The 23,962-nt window shown below is 29.6% G+C and overlaps 1 protein-coding gene across 1 annotated transcript; it reads right to left on the bottom strand.

Moving 5' to 3' along the window:
• Positions 1–3,493: 3,493 nt before the first annotated feature.
• LOC144545946 (putative RING-H2 finger protein ATL49) lies at positions 3,494–5,409 on the bottom strand. The gene has a single exon (XM_078294496.1). It carries the CDS (start codon positions 5,077–5,079, stop codon positions 3,706–3,708), a length of 1,374 nt encoding a protein of 457 aa, XP_078150622.1. The 5' UTR covers positions 5,080–5,409; the 3' UTR covers positions 3,494–3,705.
• Between the last annotated feature and the right edge of the window lie 18,553 nt (positions 5,410–23,962).

The raw sequence follows: 23,962 nt of genomic DNA, 5'->3' as shown, positions 1-23,962 counted from the left end.
TGCCAAATTAAAACGGACGATGGGAATCTCATTATACACAGTGCGGATCTGAACCCCTTTAGAAGAGCGGTGGATTGTCCCTTTTATTTTGAGGGCCTCTTTTTGTGTCTATTTTCACATGAAGAGTGCGACAGTGGCACAACTGCACAAGTGATAATGCCCACTTGACAAACTTCTCATCATTCCAGATTTTTCAGTGCACTTTATTTTGGTAGTGTTTTTCAATTGAGATTTGAGACTGTTGAGGTGCTTTTTCACTAAACTGTTCATGACATTTACTTCGAAATTTTGACAAGGTCAAAGGCTATTTTTTTATTAGAAAAAAGGTTCATGTCTTCATCAGTGTTGTAAATAACAGTATGCGGTAGTCGGATGGATAGAGTACCGTTAAGCGATTAATCGAGAATAATTGATCAATTAGTAGGAAAAATTTATAACGGTTTAGTCACTACCAACGACTAATCGACAGATTAATGAGTCTAAACGGACGTTTTTTACAACACTGCTCTTCATTGCTTTATGTCTTCAATATATTTTTATTTTTAGAAATATAATAGCTTAAAATTTTAAACTTAAATGTCAAAATAAAATCATTAGATATTGTCAATATTATATTGTGACAATTTGATTTTATTTTGATTAGTATCAATAGCTTGAAAAAATGCATCGATGCTGATAAATTTTGGATGTTAATTTTTTAACTTATTGATTCATAAAAAAAATTCAAAATTGAAAAGTGATAATTTTAGATGTGAGTGTAGAGAAAAACTATAGACATCTCACAGTTTTATTTATGACATTTAATTTTTAAAACTTTACAATATTGAATCCTCCTCTTGTAAAAATTGAGTGTGTTGATTTCTCAAAAAATTAGGCAATAAGTCTTAAGTTTAAAATTTTGAGTAAAAGGAGAAAAATGAAATCCTTCTAAAGAAACGGTGTTTAGGAGAATTAAGCTTTTATAAAGCCTAAAGAAAATTTAAGAAGAAATATTTGTTAAGGAAGAATTATTTTCCCTTTATAGACATGTTTATTTGTAATTTTGTATATTTAAATCGATAACCTTTGAAATTGTATATCATTACTTATATCCTACTTTGTCTTTATAAAAGTGAAAAAAATAAATAAATAAAAAATGCAAATATTTTAATTTAGGGAAATGAAAATTTTCATATATCCCCATCTTGTCCATCAATAATATGATCACGTGTCTAATTTATGTTAAACAAAATCCTTTTTAGTGTGAATTATTTAAAAAAAAAATTTGATTGGTCTCTAGCAAGAACAATATTTCCTTGAATAGTTCCTAATCCGTTTAACAACCATGCAATTCTATTAATTTAAAAGTCTCAAGATTAGCAAATAGTTATTTTCTTAAAAAAAAAAATTAGTAACAAATAGTAGTACACTCAACATTTATTTTGCTTTACAACCACCTAGCTAGTTCATAAGGCTGTGCTCCACAAACGCAGCGCTCAGAGGAAGGAAAAGAAAGATCTCGAACGCAATTCTCCTCGCTACAGTGAAACCTACATCCCGATTTGAGAGTTACAAATTTTGAAACTTTGTACAGCGGCTTACCCTCGCCACAGTAGTGTGTTCCTCTCATTCTTCTTTGATTACTTTTCTCTAGAGCAGAGTTGTGACGTGACAAACCGCGTTCTTCTCCTCTTTTTCTTCGTTTCCGTTGCTTTCCTTTAATGAAAGTGTTTCTACTCTTCTCCGGAGCACGGTCTAAGGATCATCACTAAAAAAAACATAATTATATTTAATTTGCACTTTTTATGTTGAATGTTGCAAATATTAAATTTACATTGCTTTTGTCTTCATGTGATGATGCACTTATTAATATCTCTGATTGATTGGAACTGACAGTAGATATAACAAACCAAATAATAAAACACAAATTTTATCGCTGAAATAATTAAAAAAAGTTGACGCCACAACCTCCACAGTTCACATTAATATTTTAAATTAGAATTTCAAATAACAATATCAAACGCTGATTTCAATTTTTTTTGTAACTTATGCTTGCACAAAAAAAATTAGCTCTAGTGTTCGTTTGGTGCAAAATTGAATGCTCAAACAATTATTATACTAAAATTTAATAAAATGTATGTAATTTAATTTTGCTCTTTTACAGGACTGAGATCTCTGATTCAAATAATTCCGAATCATTCCCGAATCATATCCGAATTATTTACGAATCACGAATTTTTAACCTCGCCAAACTGAATCCGAATAATTCATTTGTAACCATAGTTGTGAGTCCTAATTTTATATCAGAAAATAAATTAAAAAAGAAGGCAACACAACTGTGTCACGCCGCAAGCATTGCTGAAAAGCATGCAACAACTGAAAGAGACATTTGTGAAATTTTTAGCTTGTTTCTGTTGTATTTTCTCATTTGACTTTTTCTTCTGAGTTTGTAACTCAAATCTGGTACCAGTCCAAATGTGAGGTTTCATTCCTGAAAAAGTATCAAATAAAGTTAGCTCAACAGGGAATTCACAGGATATTTGTACAGACAATTTTGTTTTGCCTATATTTATCTATATTTTGTTTTTTTTTTCTCTGCATATCTTTCCAAACTGAACAGTCCAAAGCCCAAATTGTGTTTATTTTTGTTTTAAAAAAGAACACTTTTTGAAAACCTGCCTCTTTTGTTTTGCTGAACAGTTGCATTCGGTTTTATAAAATTCTGTATATGTTCTCCAAATCCAGAGACACTGTCAATTCAATTGTCAATTTAGAACAGTATATTACATCCTTTCATGCAAATATTTTTGTAAAAAAATAAGTCTGCATGGGAGTTCTTTTATTTTTTTTAAAAATAGAATAAAGCTTAATTATTTTAATAAAACAAACATCATTGATTTGTTTTTCTTATAAAAAACAGTTAGGGGTCAGTGGAGGAAGAATTTAATTTTTTTTTTAAGAAATCTACGTTGGTCGTTTCTATTTATTTCTCCCTCCACTGATTTCTAGAATCAATGGAGCTGTTTTTTTTATAAAAAAATCAACTCAATGATGCATGTTCTATTAAAATAACTAAAGTCGGTTCTATTTTTAAAAAAAAATTCCTTTTGATTTTGGTAATTGAGAGCATCAAACTTTATTTTTCAACATTGAAGAGAATAATGCAAAATCAATTAAGGATACAATTATTTTCTGCTCTTTTTTTTTTAACTTTTTTGTTTTTGTTTTGTTTTTTGATACCTTAATTGGAGGCAATTTGACAAGCACAAACAAATAGGTATCATGTAAATAGAACTAAATCCATAAACATAATAAACCAACCAAGAATTTCCACCTTTCAAAAATGCATATGTATCCAATATTTAAATTTAAATCATACTTCAAATTTGAAGAAAACAAGTATTTTAAGTTTCATTTTTTTTAATAATACCTTAAGAAAGTTTCCTTCTAATCAACAAATTAAGCAAACAGAGAAATGAAACATATCTAACAATAAACAGAACCAACAAGAAATTTGTAGATCATGTTTGAAAAAGAAATTAACCCTTTGCAATTTCTATATTTATACCTACTGGTAAATCCTCACATTCCCAATTCCGTGAACAAATAAAGCACAAGAAACTAAATTAAATCATATACATATTAAACCAATAATACCTTTCCAAAAACAAATTTGAAGAACAAAAAAAAAAAGGAAAGAAAAATGCAACCTCTTCAATTCTCAAGTCACCTCTGTTCATGTCTGTTACCCATGATCCAAAGAAGAGTTCTCCTAGCAAACGATGGCGCCTCGTCAGCCCTAGAAATGACATTCGTGCTATTCTCACAATTTGCTGATTCGACATCCCAATCGACTGCGCTTCCGCTCTTGTCCCACACCGAAACATTGAATTCTGATTCTGTCAAATGACTACTAGTATTCCCGATTTTCAATTTTGAATTCAACTCAATCGGCAATCGGAACGATAAAGAGCGCCTTGGATTTGCCTCTGGAGGAACTGATCCCTCCTTTGTTCTAAGCCATGTTTTTGAAATGGAGAAGCTCTCCTTGGTGTTGATTTTCATACCAGTATCGGTATTTTTAAACCCGTTGCTCATTTTCATGTTTTGGTCGAATCCTTTGAAACCTTCTCTCCTCGAATGACAATCGCACTCTGACATGGCGACCCGGTGGCCGGGTCTCTTAACCGCCGGTTTTTTCTTGGGTGGTTTTATGGGGACGCGTAGCGAAGACCGTTCTTCCATGACATACTCATAGGTACCCATGGAGTAACACCTCCTCTGATCCAATTTTTTGGTACCGCTCTCGGTACCGGTACCGGTATCATTGCTACTACCTTCCCCCAAAGCCACACTACTTGTCTCCACACTTCTAAACTTTCCAAGTTTGACTTGAACAATCTTTGCTTCACAAGTCTCCTCCTTTGTTTCATCATTCTCTGTACTCTTTTGCAAACCATCAATGGTACCCATCCCCGACTCGTCGTCCCCAAGAGTTGCCGGATGGGTATTTTGTGCAATCTCTCGTCTACCTGAAACGGTACCGATTTCTCTTGAACTCTCACTGCCTGATTCCAAAACAAAAACCAGAGGAGAGCAGCTGTTGGAGTAGTCTAAAAGGCTTCTTCGACAAAGCGGGCAAGTCGAGTGCGACAAAAGCCATGTATCAATGCATTCCAAATGAAAAGCATGGCTACACTTCGGCAAGAGCCGCAATTTGTCGTCTTGGTTGAATTCACAAAGGCAAACCACGCAATCAAAGGGGTCTTTTATGCCGATTATGGCCTTGTAGAGAAAAACTGGGAGAGTGTCTATAAAAGATTGATCTACACCTGAGTCATGGAGGTTAAACAGCTGTTGCAATTGGCCTTGAAAGGTTGTAGTAGAATTATCGAACAAATCTTGCGGTTCTCGTGTACTCGGTTTGATTAGGTATCTTACAAGGAGGTGAAGGAGACCAGAGATGAAGAAAATTATTGATAAAATCAGAATAATTAAGAGAATACTTGGGCTTATTTTGTTTTGTAAATTTGTGGGGTCAGAGATAGGAGGAGGAGGAGGTGATGGTATTAGAGTGCTCTCATGCAATACCCAATTCATGATTTGAAAAGAAAGCAAAAGGTTAAAACTCACATGGATTTTAGTTTGTGGAATTCATGGTTTCTGTATAGAAAGAAACAAATGATGCACACAGAGGGAGAGAGAGAGAGAGAGAGCTCACTGAGTTTATCTGAAATTTTAAAACTAGTATACAAAGTTTGAATCTTTAGGTTGCTCTCTCTCTTTCTCAGAGATATGGTTTTGGTTGGTTCAGAGAGAAGAGAGAGAGAGAGAGGGAGTTGAGATCCTTAATGAGTGGAGAAGTAAATGGGAAACAAAACAGAGATGCAAAAGAGAAATTAAATTGGATTAATTGCAAGAGGAGACGGGGAAGGTGAGCAAATGCAATGCAACCAAGGAGAGTATTAAATATTTTTGTTTCTTTCCTTGTTTATTGATTATTGGGTTCATTTGCATCTATGTCCCTGTTCTTTCATGTGCTCTCTTGATTTAGTTGTAATTTATTAATTTTATGTACCAACAACTATAACTTATCAAGGTAACAGTTTGACAATTGAATGATATGATAGTTTGGTTGTATAATTAACTATCTTACATTACAAACACATGTTTTTGTTTTGTGTGTTGATGGTCTGTTTTCATATGTGACCCTGCTTTTATTTAATTTAAATTTTCAAATAGTATTTAGCAAGAGGAATTTTTTTTAAAAACCATAAATAAAAAATATAGTTTACCAAACCAATTTTATTGCTTTGGATTTTACAAAAATCATAACAACCAAAATGTCATTTCAGTCTGATTTTTTTTTTCGGGACCGAAATGTCATTTTGATCCGAGCCATTTTGACAAATTTCAATAAAAAATGATAGTAAAACTTCTGAAAAATCCTCAAACCGAAATGTCATTTCAGTCCCTAAAAAAAAATTTTAGACCGAAATGATATTTCAGTTCTTATAGCTTATGTAAAAATCAAAGCAATTAAGTTAGTTTGGTAAAATATTATTTTTTATTTATGATTTTTAAAAAAAAATCTAGCAAGAGTATGGTTTCAATGCCACAAATTTTTTTTAGGTGATGAAATATTATTATTTCTTTAAATTTGGTGTTGAGTGTTTATTTTATTCATTAAATGATTAAAAAGATAATCTAAATAAATATACAATTAAAGAATCAAATATAAGATCCAAACTCAATACAAAAAAAAATGAATTTGACATAATTAAGTTTCCAAACTTGTCCAAGTAACTTTATTGAACATTTGACGTGTTGGCTTTAAAATCTTGAAACATCAACATCTAGATTTAATTCCAAAAATATTAATGGAGATAAATTTGTCCAGCTTGAGGACAAATTTAGTAGACCAAATAGATGATATAATTATTGAAAAATAATAAAATTCACACACAATTCTCTTTTTTTTCTTCATCTTCTTCAAAATCTATGTTCTCAAACAAGTTGAGATAGGCTAGAAATGAAATTCAACCGAAATCAGCAACATAGGGTCTTCCCAAAAGGTCACCCATCCTAGTACTACTCCTGCTCAATTCGTAAAGGTTTTATTTTCATAAAAATACTATTTTTTTACCGCTGGCTCGCCAAGCCTATCACACACCCTCTTTCTTTTTCCTGGCTTGAGACAGACTATGTAGAAACAAGATAGGCAGAGTTTCACACACAATTCTCTAGTAAAAAAAAATATTACATTTTGTCTTCGGTCCGCTAAAGTAACCGATCACGTCAGGTTAGATCTGCACCGTTAGTTATTATTTCAGCACGAATCTAAAAGTGATTCCGGAAATTTAAACATTTTCGAATTTCTTATTCATTTCACTTGAAAATGAACAAATGGTGTTGCCTGTGTTGCATTGAATTTTAATCTCAGAACTTAAAAATGTTGGAATAATTAATGACATGAATTTATTCCTATATATAGATCAAATTCAATATATTAACTTGTCGTTTGAAATTCTAATTTTGGCATGATGTCGATCAAGTCCACATTTCAACTTGTCATTTGAAATTCGAATTATAAATTATTTAAGTTGCTTATGTATCGTTTTTGAAAAAGATTATTCGAATACCTTATATTTTTATAAATTTATCGAGCCTATACTTTTTATAAGATTCAATGAAACAAAATCGAAATTTCAACTGACAAACCACGACGATCATTGATATCAATAATATATTTAAAACACATTAAAATTATGGATATTAGTTATAATTATAAGAAAAGGAAGCGGTCGGATTTTAAAATGTTATAATTGGGATCTTAGCAATAGTTCACATAAGCACTCGTTATCACGAAAGATTGAGGACATACCTAGAGACCGTGTCTGTGAAAAACTACTTGTGGTACCTGACGAGCTGAAATATCAAGAAATAAAATTCATGGCGATGGACCACATTGATCTCGTCAGAACTGTTGAGGGTTTGACAAAGCCCGAAAATAAAATGCTGAAAAATGTGCTAACTGAGATGTCCTCATATTTCAAGATTTTAGATTTGAAGTTTGTGAGAAGGTTTCAAATAGTGCTAGAACCGGTAAACTTCTTATATAAACAGTTAATAATTTATTATAAACACATGTTATTCTAAATACCATATTTTGGTAATAATTGTGTCATATCTTCTTATTACCAGAGAACCTAAAAGAAAAGAAAAAAAAAACAAGATACTAAAAAAAAGAGGACCACTGATATTGTCACGAAGCCTAGCGGTAACATGTTCCACGATACATCGCCATCGGTCACGAAACTCGTCGCAAATGATGAGGTAACATCACCGGTCACGAACTCACCTATGATGTGTATTTTGATCCATAAAAGGAATTGAAAAGAAATTTCAATTTCATAGAAATAATGAATAAAAATTACTTCCATAAAAATAATGAAAAAATTAATTCAATGGAAATAATGAAAAAATTCAATTCCATATATAGAATCGAAAAAAAAATTAATTCCATATATGAAATCAAAGAAATTTAATTCCATAGAAGGAATCAAATTTTTTTAGTTCCATAGATAAAATTGAAAAAAATTCAATTCCATAGATGAATTTTATCAATAATTTAAAATGTCTCGAAAGGATTTTCTCAATATTCGGCCAGATAATGAGATTGTTTACCTCCTGGCATGGGAACCCGGACATGCTTCACTGAAACCTGTAGCGTTATATTTGGAGAAGTCGGCATGGATCAGATTTGTTGAGGGTGATAACCAAGCGCAGATCCTTTGTCGTGAAATCAAGAATCTTCTAGCAATGCGGTATAACACATACTCCCAAGCATACTACATATTTGAGGACAAACATTGATAGTTTCTCATGATATTTCCAGACATCCAAGCCAGAAATCTCGTTGTGGAAGAGGTAATTTGTGTTCACATTAATATACTGAATTAATTTGAATATATTTGTCATATATATTTTTTCACTGTTTTTCTTACTAATTTATGCTTGTGAGATTTCCCATGTTCACATTAATCTTACATTACAAGTTTACAACACATGTTTTGTTTTGAATGATATTGTCTTTTTTCACATATAACCCTGCTTTTATTTGTAATTGAAATTTTGAAATAGTATTTAGCAAGAGTATGATTTCAATGCCACATTTTTTTTTAATTAGGTAATGATGTATTGTTTCTTTAAATTTGGTATTGAGTGCTGATTCAAGAGATAGATCTAAATATACAATTAAATAATCAAATATAAGACACAAATTCAAATTCAGTACAAAAAAAAATGAATTTGTGATGTAAAGTATTTAATTTGCACCAAACCCAAGGCCAAGGTATCCCAATTAATTCGTGTTTTTTTTATAAACCATAATTAAAAAAATATATTTTTATGAAACTAACGTGATTATTTATTTATTTTACAACCAAAAGAATCAAATATAAGATTCAAACTCATTACAAAGGAAAAATGTATTTGACATATAAATTAAGTTTCCAAACTTGTCCAAGTTACTTTATTGAAGATTTGACGTGTTGGCTTTAAAATCATCAAACATCAACATCTAGATTTAATTCCAAAAATATTAATGGAGATAAATATGTCACCACCAGCTTGACGACAAATTAAGTAGACCAAATGCATGATATATTTATTGAAAAATAATAAAATTCACACATAATTCTCTGGTAAAAAAAAATTACATTTTATCTTATGTCCGTTGAAGTAACTGATCGCGCCATTCTAGACTGGTTGATTTAGTTTTCAATCTGATCTGATTGAGTGCTTTCTCAGCTGATGGGTGACTGTCATGGTCCGGTCGATTTAGTTTTCGATCTGATTTGGATTTAGTGCCTTCTCGGTTATAATAAGCGTACAAAGAAAACAATCACCAGACTTCTATCACTCTAATCAAGCAAAGATGATCAAATTTGTGTCCGCATGATGCATATACCCCTGTACGTTTTTAATTTTGATTAGCTGTATGTTTTCACAGAAACTTATTGTCTAATCTTATGTAACAGCTACTTTGTAACTTTTTCTATAAATGCAATTGCCTACTGATTTTCAGTCAAATAAAAAAAAAAACTGATCATGTCAGGTTAGATCTGCACCGTTAGTTATTGTTTTAGCACGAATCTAAAAGTGATTATGTAAATTTAAATATTTTCGAATTTCTTATTCAGTTCACTTGAAAATGAACAGATGGTGTTGCCTATGTTGCATTTAATTTTAATCTCAGAACTTAAAAATGTTGGAATGACATGAATTTATTCCTATAGATCAAGTTCAATATATTAACTTGTCGTCCGAAATTCTAATTTTGGCATGAAAATAATTTGAAGAGGTCTAAAATTCATGATTAAGATAGAATAGGGGAATTATCAGAAATAGTTTATTTTTAAATATAAATAATATACTATAATATTGGTATTTTAGGGTAAAGAAATCATATTTATGAAATAGTTCATTTTTTACGAGTAATGTGTCTACATACAAATTTTGTAAATATTCAAATTAATTTTGTATAAAGTCAAGTGGTAAAAAAATATTCAAAAAATAAATACATTAATATTAATTTATAAACCTTCTAATTCTGACGGTTTTACTTTATACAATATTATTTTGAAAGTTCAAAAATTTTGCACATCGATGTGTCACTCGTAAGATATATGAATTTCAATTATTTAAATTCATCATTTTAAATCAATCCGATAGATTTTAAAACTAAGTTCACTTAGAAAACTTGATGAACTAAAAAAAAAACCAAATTCTACTCATCGGTATAGATCACATATTAGTCATATTTATTTTTAAAAAAAATGAGGTGTTATGTATTATTTAGTTGATTTCTCGTCTGACACGGTAGCATTAGCGTAGCCATAGCTCAAACTTTCTGTTAGCAAATTTTTTAATTATTTTTATTGCTCTCAGACAAAAAATATTATTTTGAGTTACATCAAGAAATATAATAATAAAGAAGAGTGTAAGTACAATCAAAAGGACAAAACACAATGACAAAATTTAACAATGAAGTACATGATCTTCTGTGGAATGTGGATGCAATATATTTCTACATGCTATGACAAATTTTTGATCTCGCCGAACTAAACCCAAATAATCCATTTGTCACTGTGGGCTCATGAGAGTGGTTGGTTGGTGAATTAAAATTTAAAATCAATTAGATTTGCTTCAAATAATAAATTCAAATTATTAAAACTGAAATCTTTCACGAATGATGGTGTTACATGTTATATTTAAAAGAAAAGATTCATTTAATACATATTAAACCGGACAAAACATGATGAAAAATTATTATATTAAAATTATTTATACTCTTTTACGGCTTAATTTTATATTAAATTAATTTGAAATTTTATAAAAAAATTTATAAACACATCACTCGTAAAATAAATTAGTTTCAAAAATCTAAATTTGTCGTTCAAAATCAATTTAATAAGTCTTGGAGTTTAACTTCACCAAACATTTTTGTGAGATTCACTCTCTATATTGCCATCACATATGGGATAATAATATTGATAAACCAATTTTATTGGATATCTATGACAAACAAAATAAAGTTATCAAAATAAAAAAAAATATATAAGATATAGAATATATATTTGTAATTTTACTATTTCTTTTAATTCTGTCAATTATTTAGTCAGTTATTATACTTGTTAAATAAGTGTGCTGCTAATATAAAATATTCGTTCCCTGTTTTACAATTTGGTGGGGACCACCTGGCGCATTATCAGTTACCACACACTCTTACAAGTCCGAATCCGCCGCAGAATATCTCAATATTGCTGAAGAGAGAAAATAGGCGAAGGTTCTGTGCTGTGCGGCTGTGCCTCTTTGACTTTCAGATAAAAAAAATATAAGCCTTTAATTTGCACCAAACCCAAGGTATCCCAATTAATTCTCCCTCCCGTTATGTCTTTTCTGAGAGAAATCCTCTTGGAAATTACCAATATATTTTGACCTTATTACTATGGCAAATCTATCAAGAACCGGTCTACCATTAAATGGCGAGATACAATCATATCAGTAGAACTCGAAGCGTATTCTCTGCGGAGTTTTACCGTGCGGAGCTTTTAATCTGGTCCGTTCGTTTCAAATCGGACGGACCAGATCAGATCTTGGCCGAATTTAAAAAAAAAAACTTCTCAAAATTTGCGAAACTTTTAATACGGTCCGTCTGATCCGAAACGAACGGAACAGATTAAAAGCTCCGCACGGAAAAACTCCGCAGATGATATCATTTCGAGTAGAACTAGGGTGTTCCTAAGTGCACCAAGTCTATTTGTGAACTCAACTCTAAAACCTATCGGATTGGCTTCAAACGATAAATCTAAACCGTTGGAATTCTTCTAACTTACGAGTGATGTGTCTGCATACAAAAATTTTAAAATTTAAAATTAATTTTGTATAGAGTCAATTAAGTGCTCAAAAGACGTCCAAAAAATGAATGCATTAAAATTAATTTATAAACATTCTAATTTTGACTACTTGACTTTATATTAAATTAATTTGAAAGTTTAAAATTTTCACATGTAGATGCATCACTTCTAAGGTAAAAAGATTTTAACGGTTTGAATTCGTCATTTGAAGCCAATCCAAAAAATTTTAGAGTTGAGTTCACAAAGAAGTTTGATAAATTTAGAAACACCCTAGTTCTACTCCAATCATATAACACTTTTTAACAAAAAAATATTATGCTAATATGTGGTCGAATTCATAAAATAATTAGTGGGTTTAACTAACTTAAAGTATATCGAATTAGTTTTAAAGATATAAATTGTTAAAACTAATTTATTTCACGAGTGGTATATATTAGTCCTAAATTATAAATTATTAATTTTATGTAGTATATATTTAATAGGATAAAAAATGATGAAAAATATATTATTTAAAAATTTCTTATATTTTTTTATTGTTTGACTGTGTATTAAATTAATTAGAAAATTAATAATAGCTTCCATTAAGTATATCACTCATGAAATAACTCTATTTTAACAATTTGAATTCATCTTGTAAAGTCAATTCTATAAATTTGAATTTTTAAAGTTAAATTTACCAAGCACCTTTATGAATTTCAACTCCAAAACATCCCGCACTGTCAGATGGTTCGGTACTTGTTTATGTACCTAATTCTGCTATTGATGTTATAATTGTGAAAACATTTAGAAAAATTAGAAAATTCTTTTATTTTAAGTAATAATTTTGCATTTGATGCGCAAATAAAGATAAATGAAAATGTTAAGTCTCTATCTAAATGCCGAATTCAAAATAGCACAAATTAATTTCATCTTCCCAATACCATGTAAAATGACAATTCCAAACCACATAAATTCTAAGAATCATATTTCAAAAAATTCATTTATGATGTCAAGAAAATATAGTTTCCTAAATGGGTAATTAGAATTTTACTAATCAATAATCATTAAATTCAGTATTGAAAATTGTGTATCTATATTGTGCATTGTCAATAGTTCGGTACTTGTTTATGTACCTAATTATGCTAATAATATGTTATAACCAGTGTTGTAAAAAACGTCCATTTAGTCTAATTAATCGGTCGATTAGTCGTTGGCGGTGATCAAACCGTCATAGATTTTTTCGACTAATCAACCGATTATTCCCGATTAATTGCTTGGCAGTACCTTTTCCGTCCGATGACCGCATACTGTTATTTACAACACTAGTTATAACTATAAAAACAAATTAGAAATATCTAAAAGTTCTTTTATATTAAGTAATAATTGTGCATTTGATGTGCCATTTCAGATAAATTACTTCACTAAATGGAAATAAACAATTTAGTGTTGTTGTAATTAATAGAAATATTGTCATTATAAAAATATCACACAAATAACTAAATAGGTGCACTTCAAAAGCGATAAGAGAAACATAACAACCAACTACAAATAAAAAAAAAATGAACATGTTAAGTTTCTTTCTAGAAGAATCTAAATTTAGAATTTAAAATAGCACAAATTAATTTTATGTTAACAATTCCAGTAACGACATATTTTCTAAGAATCATATTTCAAGAAGTTCATTTATTTATGTCAAGAATTAAACATCGTTTCCTAAATGGGTAATTAGAAATTTACTATTCAACAATCATTAAATGCAGTATTGAAAATTGTGTATCTATATTGTCTTTTATCAAAGTAATAATTCGGGAGTAAGGCTACCATTATTTGCAAATTAAATTAAAGTGAGTGTTTTAATTTGCTCTCATATCTCTAATTTCAAAACTCAAAACATCGATCCGAATCGTTCAAGTTGATATCCATATTAAATTGTGTTTGGAGATCAAATTTTATATTTTTTGGAAATTTTTTAGAATTTTTCAAAATCAGTGCTTTTTAGAAAATTTTGGACCATCAAAAACAGTGATTTTGAAAAAAAAATAGTAAAAAAACTTCAAAAAATATAAAATTTGGTCTCCAAGCACAATTTAATATGGATATCAACTTGAATGGTTTGGATCGACGTTTTGAACTTTGAAACTAGAGATATGAGCGCAATTTAAAACACTAACTTTAATTTGCAAAGCATGTAGGACTCATAATTCAGATTTCAAATATGAAAAATTAATGACTATTGTGTACATAATATTATAATAAAATTTATAAAAGCAAAACTAAGTATATCTTGTGGAGAAATAATTGAATAATCTGACCGTCATGTTTTACTAAAAATAATATATATGCATTAAGTATTATTTGAAAGAGATTCTCAAAATTTCAACAAACAAAAATCATACATCTATCTCATTAGTTAAATTTTCAAAAACAAAATCTTCAAATGACTCACAAAGAGGTGTTTTAGTCAAATATTTTTGCCTAAATTTAGGCTTTCATCTCATGTGATTGCATCTAAAGAGATGTAATTAATTATATTTTTGTAGGGTTGTGACCTTGTTATTCAAATTAAATCCATAGGATATGTAATAATTTATCATGTAGGTATAGGTGAATGGATTGAGCTAGGTTGACACTGAAAAAGGCTTTCATTTGAGCCTTTTCTTCATCATAGTACCCTTTTTTTCCTCACAATTCGTGCCTGGAAAAAGCCAAACAGTTTCAAATCTCTGTGGCAGTCGCCAGTTGCTCTCCGTGTGGCGAATCAGTGAAGTTTGGGAGCATAGTGACAAATGAATTATTTGAGTTCGGTTCAGCGAGGTCAAAAATTTGTGATTCGGGAATAATTCGGATATAATTCGGGAATGATGCGGAATTCTTCGGACTAGAGATCTCAATGCTGCAAGAGAGCAAAAAAAATGTTATAGGAAAAATTTGCGAATAATTCGTAAAATTCAATAAAAATTCATAAAATTCGCGAATTATTCGGGTTTAATTCGGTTAAAGTTCAGTCAACCAAATAATTTAGCGTTCGGTTTGCCAACCCCCAAAAAAAAACAAATTATTCGGATTTAATTCGCGAATCTTATGACTATGTTTGAGAGTATGGCCTTTTTTTTGGAATTTGATGGGTATTCTTCAAAAACTTTAAAATTATCTATTTTTTTTTCTTTTAAAATTCATCGTGTTATATTTGTCCTTCTAAATTTCAAAAACAAAAAAAAATTACCCAATTTATTGTATTTTCTATTAATACTTTTTTTTTAAAAGAGGCAAAAGGCCCATTTCATTACTGTAATTGAGTTAAATACAAAACATAATGCTTGGTTTTTAAGTTACCAGTAACCTGGACCAACTACCAAGCGCAAAAGAAAAAAAATAACCCAGTTCATACAGCAACATTAATACTTATTTTAAATTTACAAAGTTTCAATTTTATTTTTTATTAAAAAAATATATGTAGCATGTGTAAAATAAATATTTAGTCTTTTAATTGAAATCAAACTAATGTACACGAATTAACTTACTTTGTATGTAGGACCTACTATGAGAGAAACATTCATTTTTCAATTTCTCTTTCTTCATTGGTCGATAATTTAAGTTATAACTCAAGTAACAAGTTCTAATCAAACAAATATAACTTGAGCCACCTTAACTTGGAGTAAGGAATTTAATCTTCCTTAATTTTAAGTAGCAACCAAACATAATTAAGCTATATGCTTAGATGAAATGATAGTATAAAATGAACTGTCTTTGATTTAGTAACAAGGGCAACACTCTTCGTGTGAAAAGTAATAACTTTAAAACCTGAATATAAGGTCTTTTATAAATATTAAATGAAAATTGATAGTCTAGAGTCCACCTTTCTATTATTAAAATTGACAGTACAAAGAGTTGTTAAAGTGAAGGAGTTATTTAATAAAAGTAAATTGAGTGTAGTAAACATCAAACTAATTAAAAAGTAAATTGAGTGTAGTGAATATCAAACTAAGTTGAAAAATTGAAAAGTGAATTGAGTGCAGTGAACATCAAACTAAAATTCAAAACAAGTTTTATATAGTGGTAACTAGCCTAAATTAGTGGAATTAGAAAAGAAAATATTTTAAGTATGCAGAATTATTTAGGGACCAATTCCAATGACAACTAAGATCTAAGAAGTTTCTAAAACCTTAATGTGATATAAATGCTAGAATATGAAAAATTAGATTGGATTCAAAATTGTTCTATATATTTTACATAGTAGTTTCATGGCAAAGAAGAAAGTTAGCAGAAAAAAAAAACAAAAAAAGCATTTCAATGTCTCTTTGCTTGCAATTACTGCATTTTGTAAATTATATTATTATATTACATCCACATACAAATTTCCATTCTAATTTCTATAAAGACCGAAATTTTTAAAAATACCATTTTCGGAAAATTAATAAACCAAAACACCCTTTTCGGAATTTTTTATTAAAAACAGCATGGCCGCTTCTGTGGAAAGCGGCCACATACAATCGGGCCGCTTTGGGGGCAGCGGCCACTGGAAAACAGATATTTTCCTTTTTTTTTTTTTTTTTTTTTGAAAACAGAAATTTTTTATTTTATTTTATTTTTTGTATTAAAATATTAGAAATATTGAATATATTTCTTTGAATATAGATGGAATGCAATATAATTTGATTTATTAGAAAGACTGCAACAAATAACCCGGATCAATATTTTTCAGACCGGATTTTTCGTGGCTGTAAGAAAAATTAATATATTTCTTTATGTGTTATTGGAAAAAAATAAAAATGTTTAGATTCTGAGTTATTGATCCTGGTTCAAAAGTCACTTCTAGATAATTCAGAAAATATTGTGATCTTTCTAATACATTTAATTTATAAAAAATTATATCTATTTTGAGAATTATTTTTTAAAAACAATCATTAAATAAATTAAAGTATTTATTTTTTTTCAAAAATAGATACAACTTTTTATAAATTAAATGTACTAGAAGGATCATAATATTTTCTGGATTACCTAGAAGTGACTTTTGAACCGGGATCAATAACTCAGAATCTAAACATTTTTATTTTTTTTTCAATAACACATAAAGAAATATATTAATTTTTCTTACAGCCGCGAAAAATCCAGCCTGAAAAATATTGATCCGGGTTATTTGTTGCAGTCTTTCTAATAAATCAAATTATATTGCATTCCATCTATATTCAAAGAAATATATTCAACATTTCTAATATTTTAATACAAAAAAAAAAAATAAAAAAAAAAATTCTGTTTTCCAAAAAAAAAAAAAAAAAAAAAGCAAAAAAGCAAAATTTTTGTTTTCCAGTGGCCGCTGCCCTCCAAAGCGGCCCGATTGTATGTGGCCGCTTTCTACAGAAGCGGCCATGCTGTTTTTAATAAAAAATTCTGAAAATGGTGTTTTGATTTATTAATTTTCCGAAAATGGTATTTTTAAAAATGTCGGCTATAAAGATGACATAACTTAACTTTATAGATGAGATAATGCACATAAATTAAAGAAAGGAAGCATCCACATCACCGTGTTGGTTCAATTAATTGGCGCCTGAATATGGTTTCAGACAATCTTTTGTCAAAATCATAATTTAGTTCCATCACAAATTCATAAATTCACAACCAACAACCAATAAACGAAGACTAAAACAGCTTGAAAGGACAAGCGCTTAATTGAGGGGGGGGGTCCGATTTGTATTGGCACACATATTAAAAGAAGATTAATTTCTCAAAACTTGAGTTAACCTCTTTTGGAAGCAATCTTATTTATACTTTTTTTTTTATCTGTTATTCAACACTAACTATATCTTGACTGCAAAATATGAAAATGCCGTCTGAATAAAATAAATAAAGTTATAAATTCATTATTTATAATCCAAATGAGTCACTATAAGGGCCTGTTCAACCGTTTACTGTGCTCGTGAGAAAAAAAAATTCACTCAGACTTCGCAAAAATCAGTCCACGCACACAATATTTCGGTCATTCAAAAATTTTCATTCCCGTTTCCTTTAGATGGTGGAACAAGCCCTAAATTTTTTTGAATTAATGTGACTACCACATATCATCAGGACTAAATTGTTTGATTTAAGCACACTATGAATCTATGATAGACAATATAACTAAATCATAGATATGTAATTTTAATATATTTAATTTCCACAATTTTATTATCAATATAATATATCTCCATTCAAATATGTCTTGTGAGTAAAATCTAAAAACACACTATAGGGCATAATGACAAATAAATTATTTGGATTTGGTTCGGCGAGGTAAAAACTTCGTAATTTGAGAATGATTCAGATATAATTCATGAATGATTCAGAACTATTCGGATCAGAGATCTCAGTCCTGCAAGATATAAAAAAAAACCCAAAAAAAATGTTATGGAAAAAATTCATGAAAAATTCGCGAATAATTGAAAAAATTCGAGAAAAATTCGGGAAAAATTTGTTAAATTCGCAAAATTATTATGGTTTAATTCGGTCAAAGTTCGGCGTTCAGTTCGACATCACCAAAAATGAATTATTCGGATTTAATTCGTGAATAATTCGCGAATCTTGTGACTATGCTATGGGGAACCTCAAAATGGCTTTCAACATGGATCACGACACAGGTGATAACCACAGGAGATCTGGGTATCACTTAAAAAATAATAATAATGTCCCACATTGGAGAAAGCGTAGAAGAAGCTTCCATCTAATTTGAGATTTAAATTACAACATTGTCTTGTCTTTGGGTTGGGACTAAAGACTTTGAAATTTGAGCTTTGGTTGGTGCCATTAAATGATTTCTTTTACGTCAAGTACTGTTTTTATTTTGGGTTTATAAATGACAAAACAGTTTAAATTTAATATCAAGGTTTTGGCCACCGACATGCCATTTTCATGTAAAGTGTGATTTAAATTTATTTTTGAAGGAATTGAGAATCCTAAAATTGGACCCTCTTCAGAAAAGAAGATGTTATTGGGTCATGCCATAGTTACAAGATTCACAAATTAAACCTGAATAATTTGTTTTTTGGGTGATATCAAACTGAATGCCGAATTATTTGATTGACAGAACTTTGACCGAATTAAATCCTAATAATTCGCGAATTTTACGATTTTTTTCTAAATTTTATAAATTATTCGCAAATTTTGCCAGAACAATATTTTTTTTTTGCTCTCTTACGGAATTGAGATCTCTGATCCGAATAATTCCGAATGATTCCCGAATTATACCCGAATTATTCCCGAATCACAAATTTTTTACCTCGCCGAATCGAACCCGAATAATTCATTTGTCACTATGGGTCATGGGGGTCTCTTACTCGCCACATTTTATGGAAGTTCGCATCTGCCACAGAAGATCCAACGCGTTGTCAATCCTTAAGTTGTATATTCTTTGTTTGCTTTATGATCACCCTCAACTTCTCAAGCAATGTGTCAAGTTGAATTCTTTTTGCAAGTAAATGATGAACCTAAAGTGATGGTCAGTCAACAAACTACAAAATAATCTAAAGATTTGTGTTTAACAAAGTATGGTACTAAACTAAAATTGATTACACTAAAAAGGCTCTGGAATTAAGGAGTGTATTTTTTTTTAATTTATTTAGAGGGATGCCTGGGCCTCTTTAGAATGGAGGAATTTCATGTATACCCCTTAAAAACATGAAAATTACATATCCCCCCTTCCAAGATTCATAATAGTATATGTACCCTTGTAAACTTCAAGAACTCATATTTATCAATTTTAATGTCATATCTATTAAAACTCATTTTAAATTTATGAAGTGGTCATTTTACTCTTCATTAAAAAAAAAAAATACCAGTCTTCTAATTAGACAGTCTACGAAAACAAATGAGTCAATTGTCTGCTTTTGACGCTTACAAAACAACATTTAGGTAACATGGAATGAAGTAAAATTCATATAACCTATCTCACCGTTTGAGCTTGAATCCAGTCCTTCTATTACATATTAACATAAATATTAAATGAGTTACGTGCATTACAAATTTAGACTGAATTAGTATGAATTTTGATAGGATGGTTCCGATTCAAACTCAAACGCAGCGAAATAAGAGTCCTTCTATTACATATATATTTGACGGTCCGGATCTAAAATTAAAACTTGAGTTACTTTAGGTGATATGAATTTGTGAGATAATGCAAAGTATTTTAGACTCGGATGAAGTTCTCTGACAACAATATTAGAGAGGGGTCGATTAAAACAGAAAACAAATGGTAACTTCCAAAAAACCTATGCAACTCAACAAGAGCTACACAACTGAAAAATGCTGACGTATTGATGATGTCATGAGGTCCCCCAAATCCACAATTTTTTTTTATGAAAAATTCTGTCTACCATCATAATTAAGTTGTATACAGGGTGTTCAAATGGTTCGGTTTGTTCGGTTTTCAACTGAACCGAAAAATTTCGATTTAAATGGTTCGGTTTTTTGGTTTAAATGGTTTGGTTTTTCGGTTTAAATGGATCGGTTCGGTTTAGACTTTTCAAAACCGACTAAACTGAACCGACCGAATTATATTGGTTCGAGTATGATTTATATTTTGTTTGGTTCAATCATTACTTTATTTCTTTCATTTTAGTTTAAATATTTTAGAAATCTACATATTTTGTATGGAATTGAAAAACTTGTGTATTATTGCAACTCTTCCTTTCTTACAAAATAAAATCATTTAAATATATGAAGTATTTGAAATGCTGCGTTATTCTTTTGCAAAATATGAATCATATATCAATAGTACTACTCCAATTTTGTTATTAGCATTGCTTTTCCTTTTACTTTCAAACATATTAAGTATATTTTATAATTAAAAAAAAACATAAAACATAAAAATATTTTGATTTTTTTTAAAATAAGCTATAATTTATATATATATATATATATATATATATATATATTTATTTTTTTGTAAAAGCATAAAATAAAAATATAATTTAAAAAAAAAATTGAACCGTAGGGCAAGTGCTCTTTTTTTCTTTGTTTTTTTTTTTTCATTTGTTAGAACAATATGAAAAATGCTGATGTACTGATGAGATCATGAGATCCCCAAAACCGCAACTTTTTTTAATACAAAAACAACAAGCCAAAGTTGATTAAAGTAAAAAAAAAAAAAAAAATAGCCTGTCTACTCTCATATTTAAGTTTGACATTTCAGAAGAAATAATAGAAGCCAGCTAATCTCCAAATCTCCAAAAGTAAAACAAGCTTTGTTAATAGTTAATACAATACATAATCAGAAACAAGTATTCGTTATATCTGGAGAGATCCTCACTGATTACAGTGATCAGCTATTAAACAAACTAATCAAAGTTTAGAAAATAGTCAAACACACTAAACAGAACAGAGCATGTGTTAGGCAGAGAGAGATGTCTGAGCAGGTGGCAAAGCACAAAATTAGACAAGCAGCTTTACTAGTGCGAGCACCATTTAATAGACTCTGAAAAGGTGTTTCAGACGGTGCTCTTTTGACCATATGAAATGAAATGATGAACATGGTTTCAGCCTCTACAATTATTTTTGGTACAATCTCAAATTTGGTGTCCATGGAAGTTATTACTTTACCATTGTTATTATTATTTTTTCTGTATTGTTCCAGTTTTACTAGATGTTTTCGATTAATAAAGTAATTTTGTCAATTAATAAAGTAATTTTGTAAATTCTTTTATATCACTTCATCACAGTTGAGAAGCTTTGAAGTTTCAAGTACAAGTATTGTATACTTATACTTGTAAGTTACTTTGATGAGAATCTAAACAAATTTTAAGTTTCAAGTATAAATTCTTTACGTTAATACTTAATACATATAAATTATTATCTTGATTTATCCTCTTTACTCTTAAAAAATATAATATTTTTATGCAGTTTTCATTCAACGAACTTAATATTGAACTTGCATTAATTTTAAATTTTAAAATGTAATAGATTATTTCAACTATTATTTTAATTAGTAATTACTACTATAAAATGAGCTATATTGTTCAATTTTAAATTGCAAATCAATCCTATACTAATGCAATTTTATTATTCTTCACAAGTATGATCAAAATATAATTTCCTCTACAATTAGTGTTGCCAAGCAAATTGAATGCTAAACTATATCATAAACATAAGTTATGTACGTGTTTCAATTTGGAATGCTTTAGCTATCCAAACTAAAAAAATAGTGAGAAAACTGATCTCAATTTAACAAAAAAAAAGGTGCATCGGCTGATCATACATACAACGATGGAGATCAAGAATTAGTGAATTTGTATTTAAAAAATGTTAGACTTTACACAAACTAACAGGAGTTGAACGGGTTATAGTTGGCTCCCTTGTATAGGAGAGGGTGGTGTAGCTAGTTTTAATTTGAAATTTACTGTATATAAACTTATTTTATCAATAATTTAATATATCTGTTGTCGATCATTTGCCAACAACCATAAAATATATATATATATATATGAATGAAAAATAAGGAACTTATGGGCAATATTAGAAGACGAGTAGGACATTTGAAGTGATTCTATTTTAATAATTGTAGAGGGTTTGACCCGTAAAAGTAGGAGGCGTTTGTTTTGATCCATCATCCATCAAAATGCTACTCTATCACTAACTCTTTAACTAATGCTCCTTGTCTCATTTGAGACATTGCGCAAGCTGTATCACGTGCTATCTTTTCATGAGAACTATCAATTATATAATGAAATACCTTTTATTTTGTTTGAACAGAACTAAGTTGACTGGGAAAAGGTATCTGGAGACTTGAGATCACAGAAAACAGGTGTTTTTCTAGGATTTTCGTCAGGAGCGCAAAAAAAAAAAAAAAAATATATATATATATATATCGAATCGGATTTAAATAATTAATTGAATTTAAATTTGTTAATTATCGTTAGACTTCTATCACTCTAATTAAGTAAAGATGATCAATTTGCATCTACAGCCGACAAGATGCACATACCCCTGTGCGTTTTTTGTTTTGTTTAGCTGTGTGTTTTTCACAGATACTGGTTATCTAATCTTATGTAACAGCTACTTTGTAAGTTTTTATCAATAAAACTGCCTACGGATTTTCAACAAAAAAAAGCCCATTAACTAATTAGGTACTCACTTAAAAAACAATGCTTTAATTTATACTTTCCATACTCTGACTTGTAATTTCTGATTTTTTTAATCTATAATTTTAATTACCAATCATAATTCAAGAAATTTATTTTAATTTTAACTCTAAATTTAACCCAAATTACAAATCAAACATTCAGAGCGGGGCAAAATTTTTTTCAAGAAGGAGCAAAGTTGATTGGAATGTCCAGATCTCCACTAAAATTAAAAATCCAGGGGACAGTTAGATGTACATGGGTCCACCCCTGTCAAAAAACTATATTTTTTTTTAATTGCCAGTGACGGAAACAATCAAATCACATTAAAAAAAATTGAGAATAATATTTTGTCAAGGTTACGTATTTACCCATGCTAAAAAATTAAGGAACGTAATAACAAGAGATTAATTGATTTATGAGGGAAGCAACAAAATGGCCGTTTATTGAAGGAATGTGCCGTGGAAGCAAAAGCTTCATTGGTTTTGAGCTTGAAGTAAACAAGGCCCATGTAATTTTTGTGAGAAGCTTTTTTACTAAAATAAAGGTACATCCTTCATGCTAAAAAAAGTTTGGAAGTGGGCCCCCTCTCTCTATTTCATGGGCCATTGATGTACCTTTATTTTAATAAAAAAGCTTCTCACAAATATTACATGGGCCTTGTTTACTTCAAGCTCAAAACCATTCAGCTTTTGCTTCCACGGCACATTCCTTCAATAAACGGCCATTTTGTTGCTTCCCTCATAAATCAATTAATCTCTTGTTATTACATTTTCATAGTATGCAATTAAGCTGGAACAGTATAATATTCGGTACTGGTACCGACCACCGTACTGTAATTTTAGTACCGACAACTCGATTCATGAAAGGTTGAGTTCTCTTAGAATCATTGTTAAATTATACGAGCATGTTTGAGCAAAAACATATTGTGTGGTAATCCTTATTAAACACCAGAAAGATCGAATTATATGGGCTAAGAAATGGTTAGAGTGGTTTTCT

The sequence above is a fragment of the Carex rostrata genome, chromosome 28 (assembly GCF_964058835.1).
Source record: "Carex rostrata chromosome 28, lpCarRost1.2, whole genome shotgun sequence".
Taxonomy (NCBI): Eukaryota; Viridiplantae; Streptophyta; class Magnoliopsida; order Poales; family Cyperaceae; genus Carex; species Carex rostrata.
This window is presented reverse-complemented; position numbering and strand designations above follow the sequence as displayed.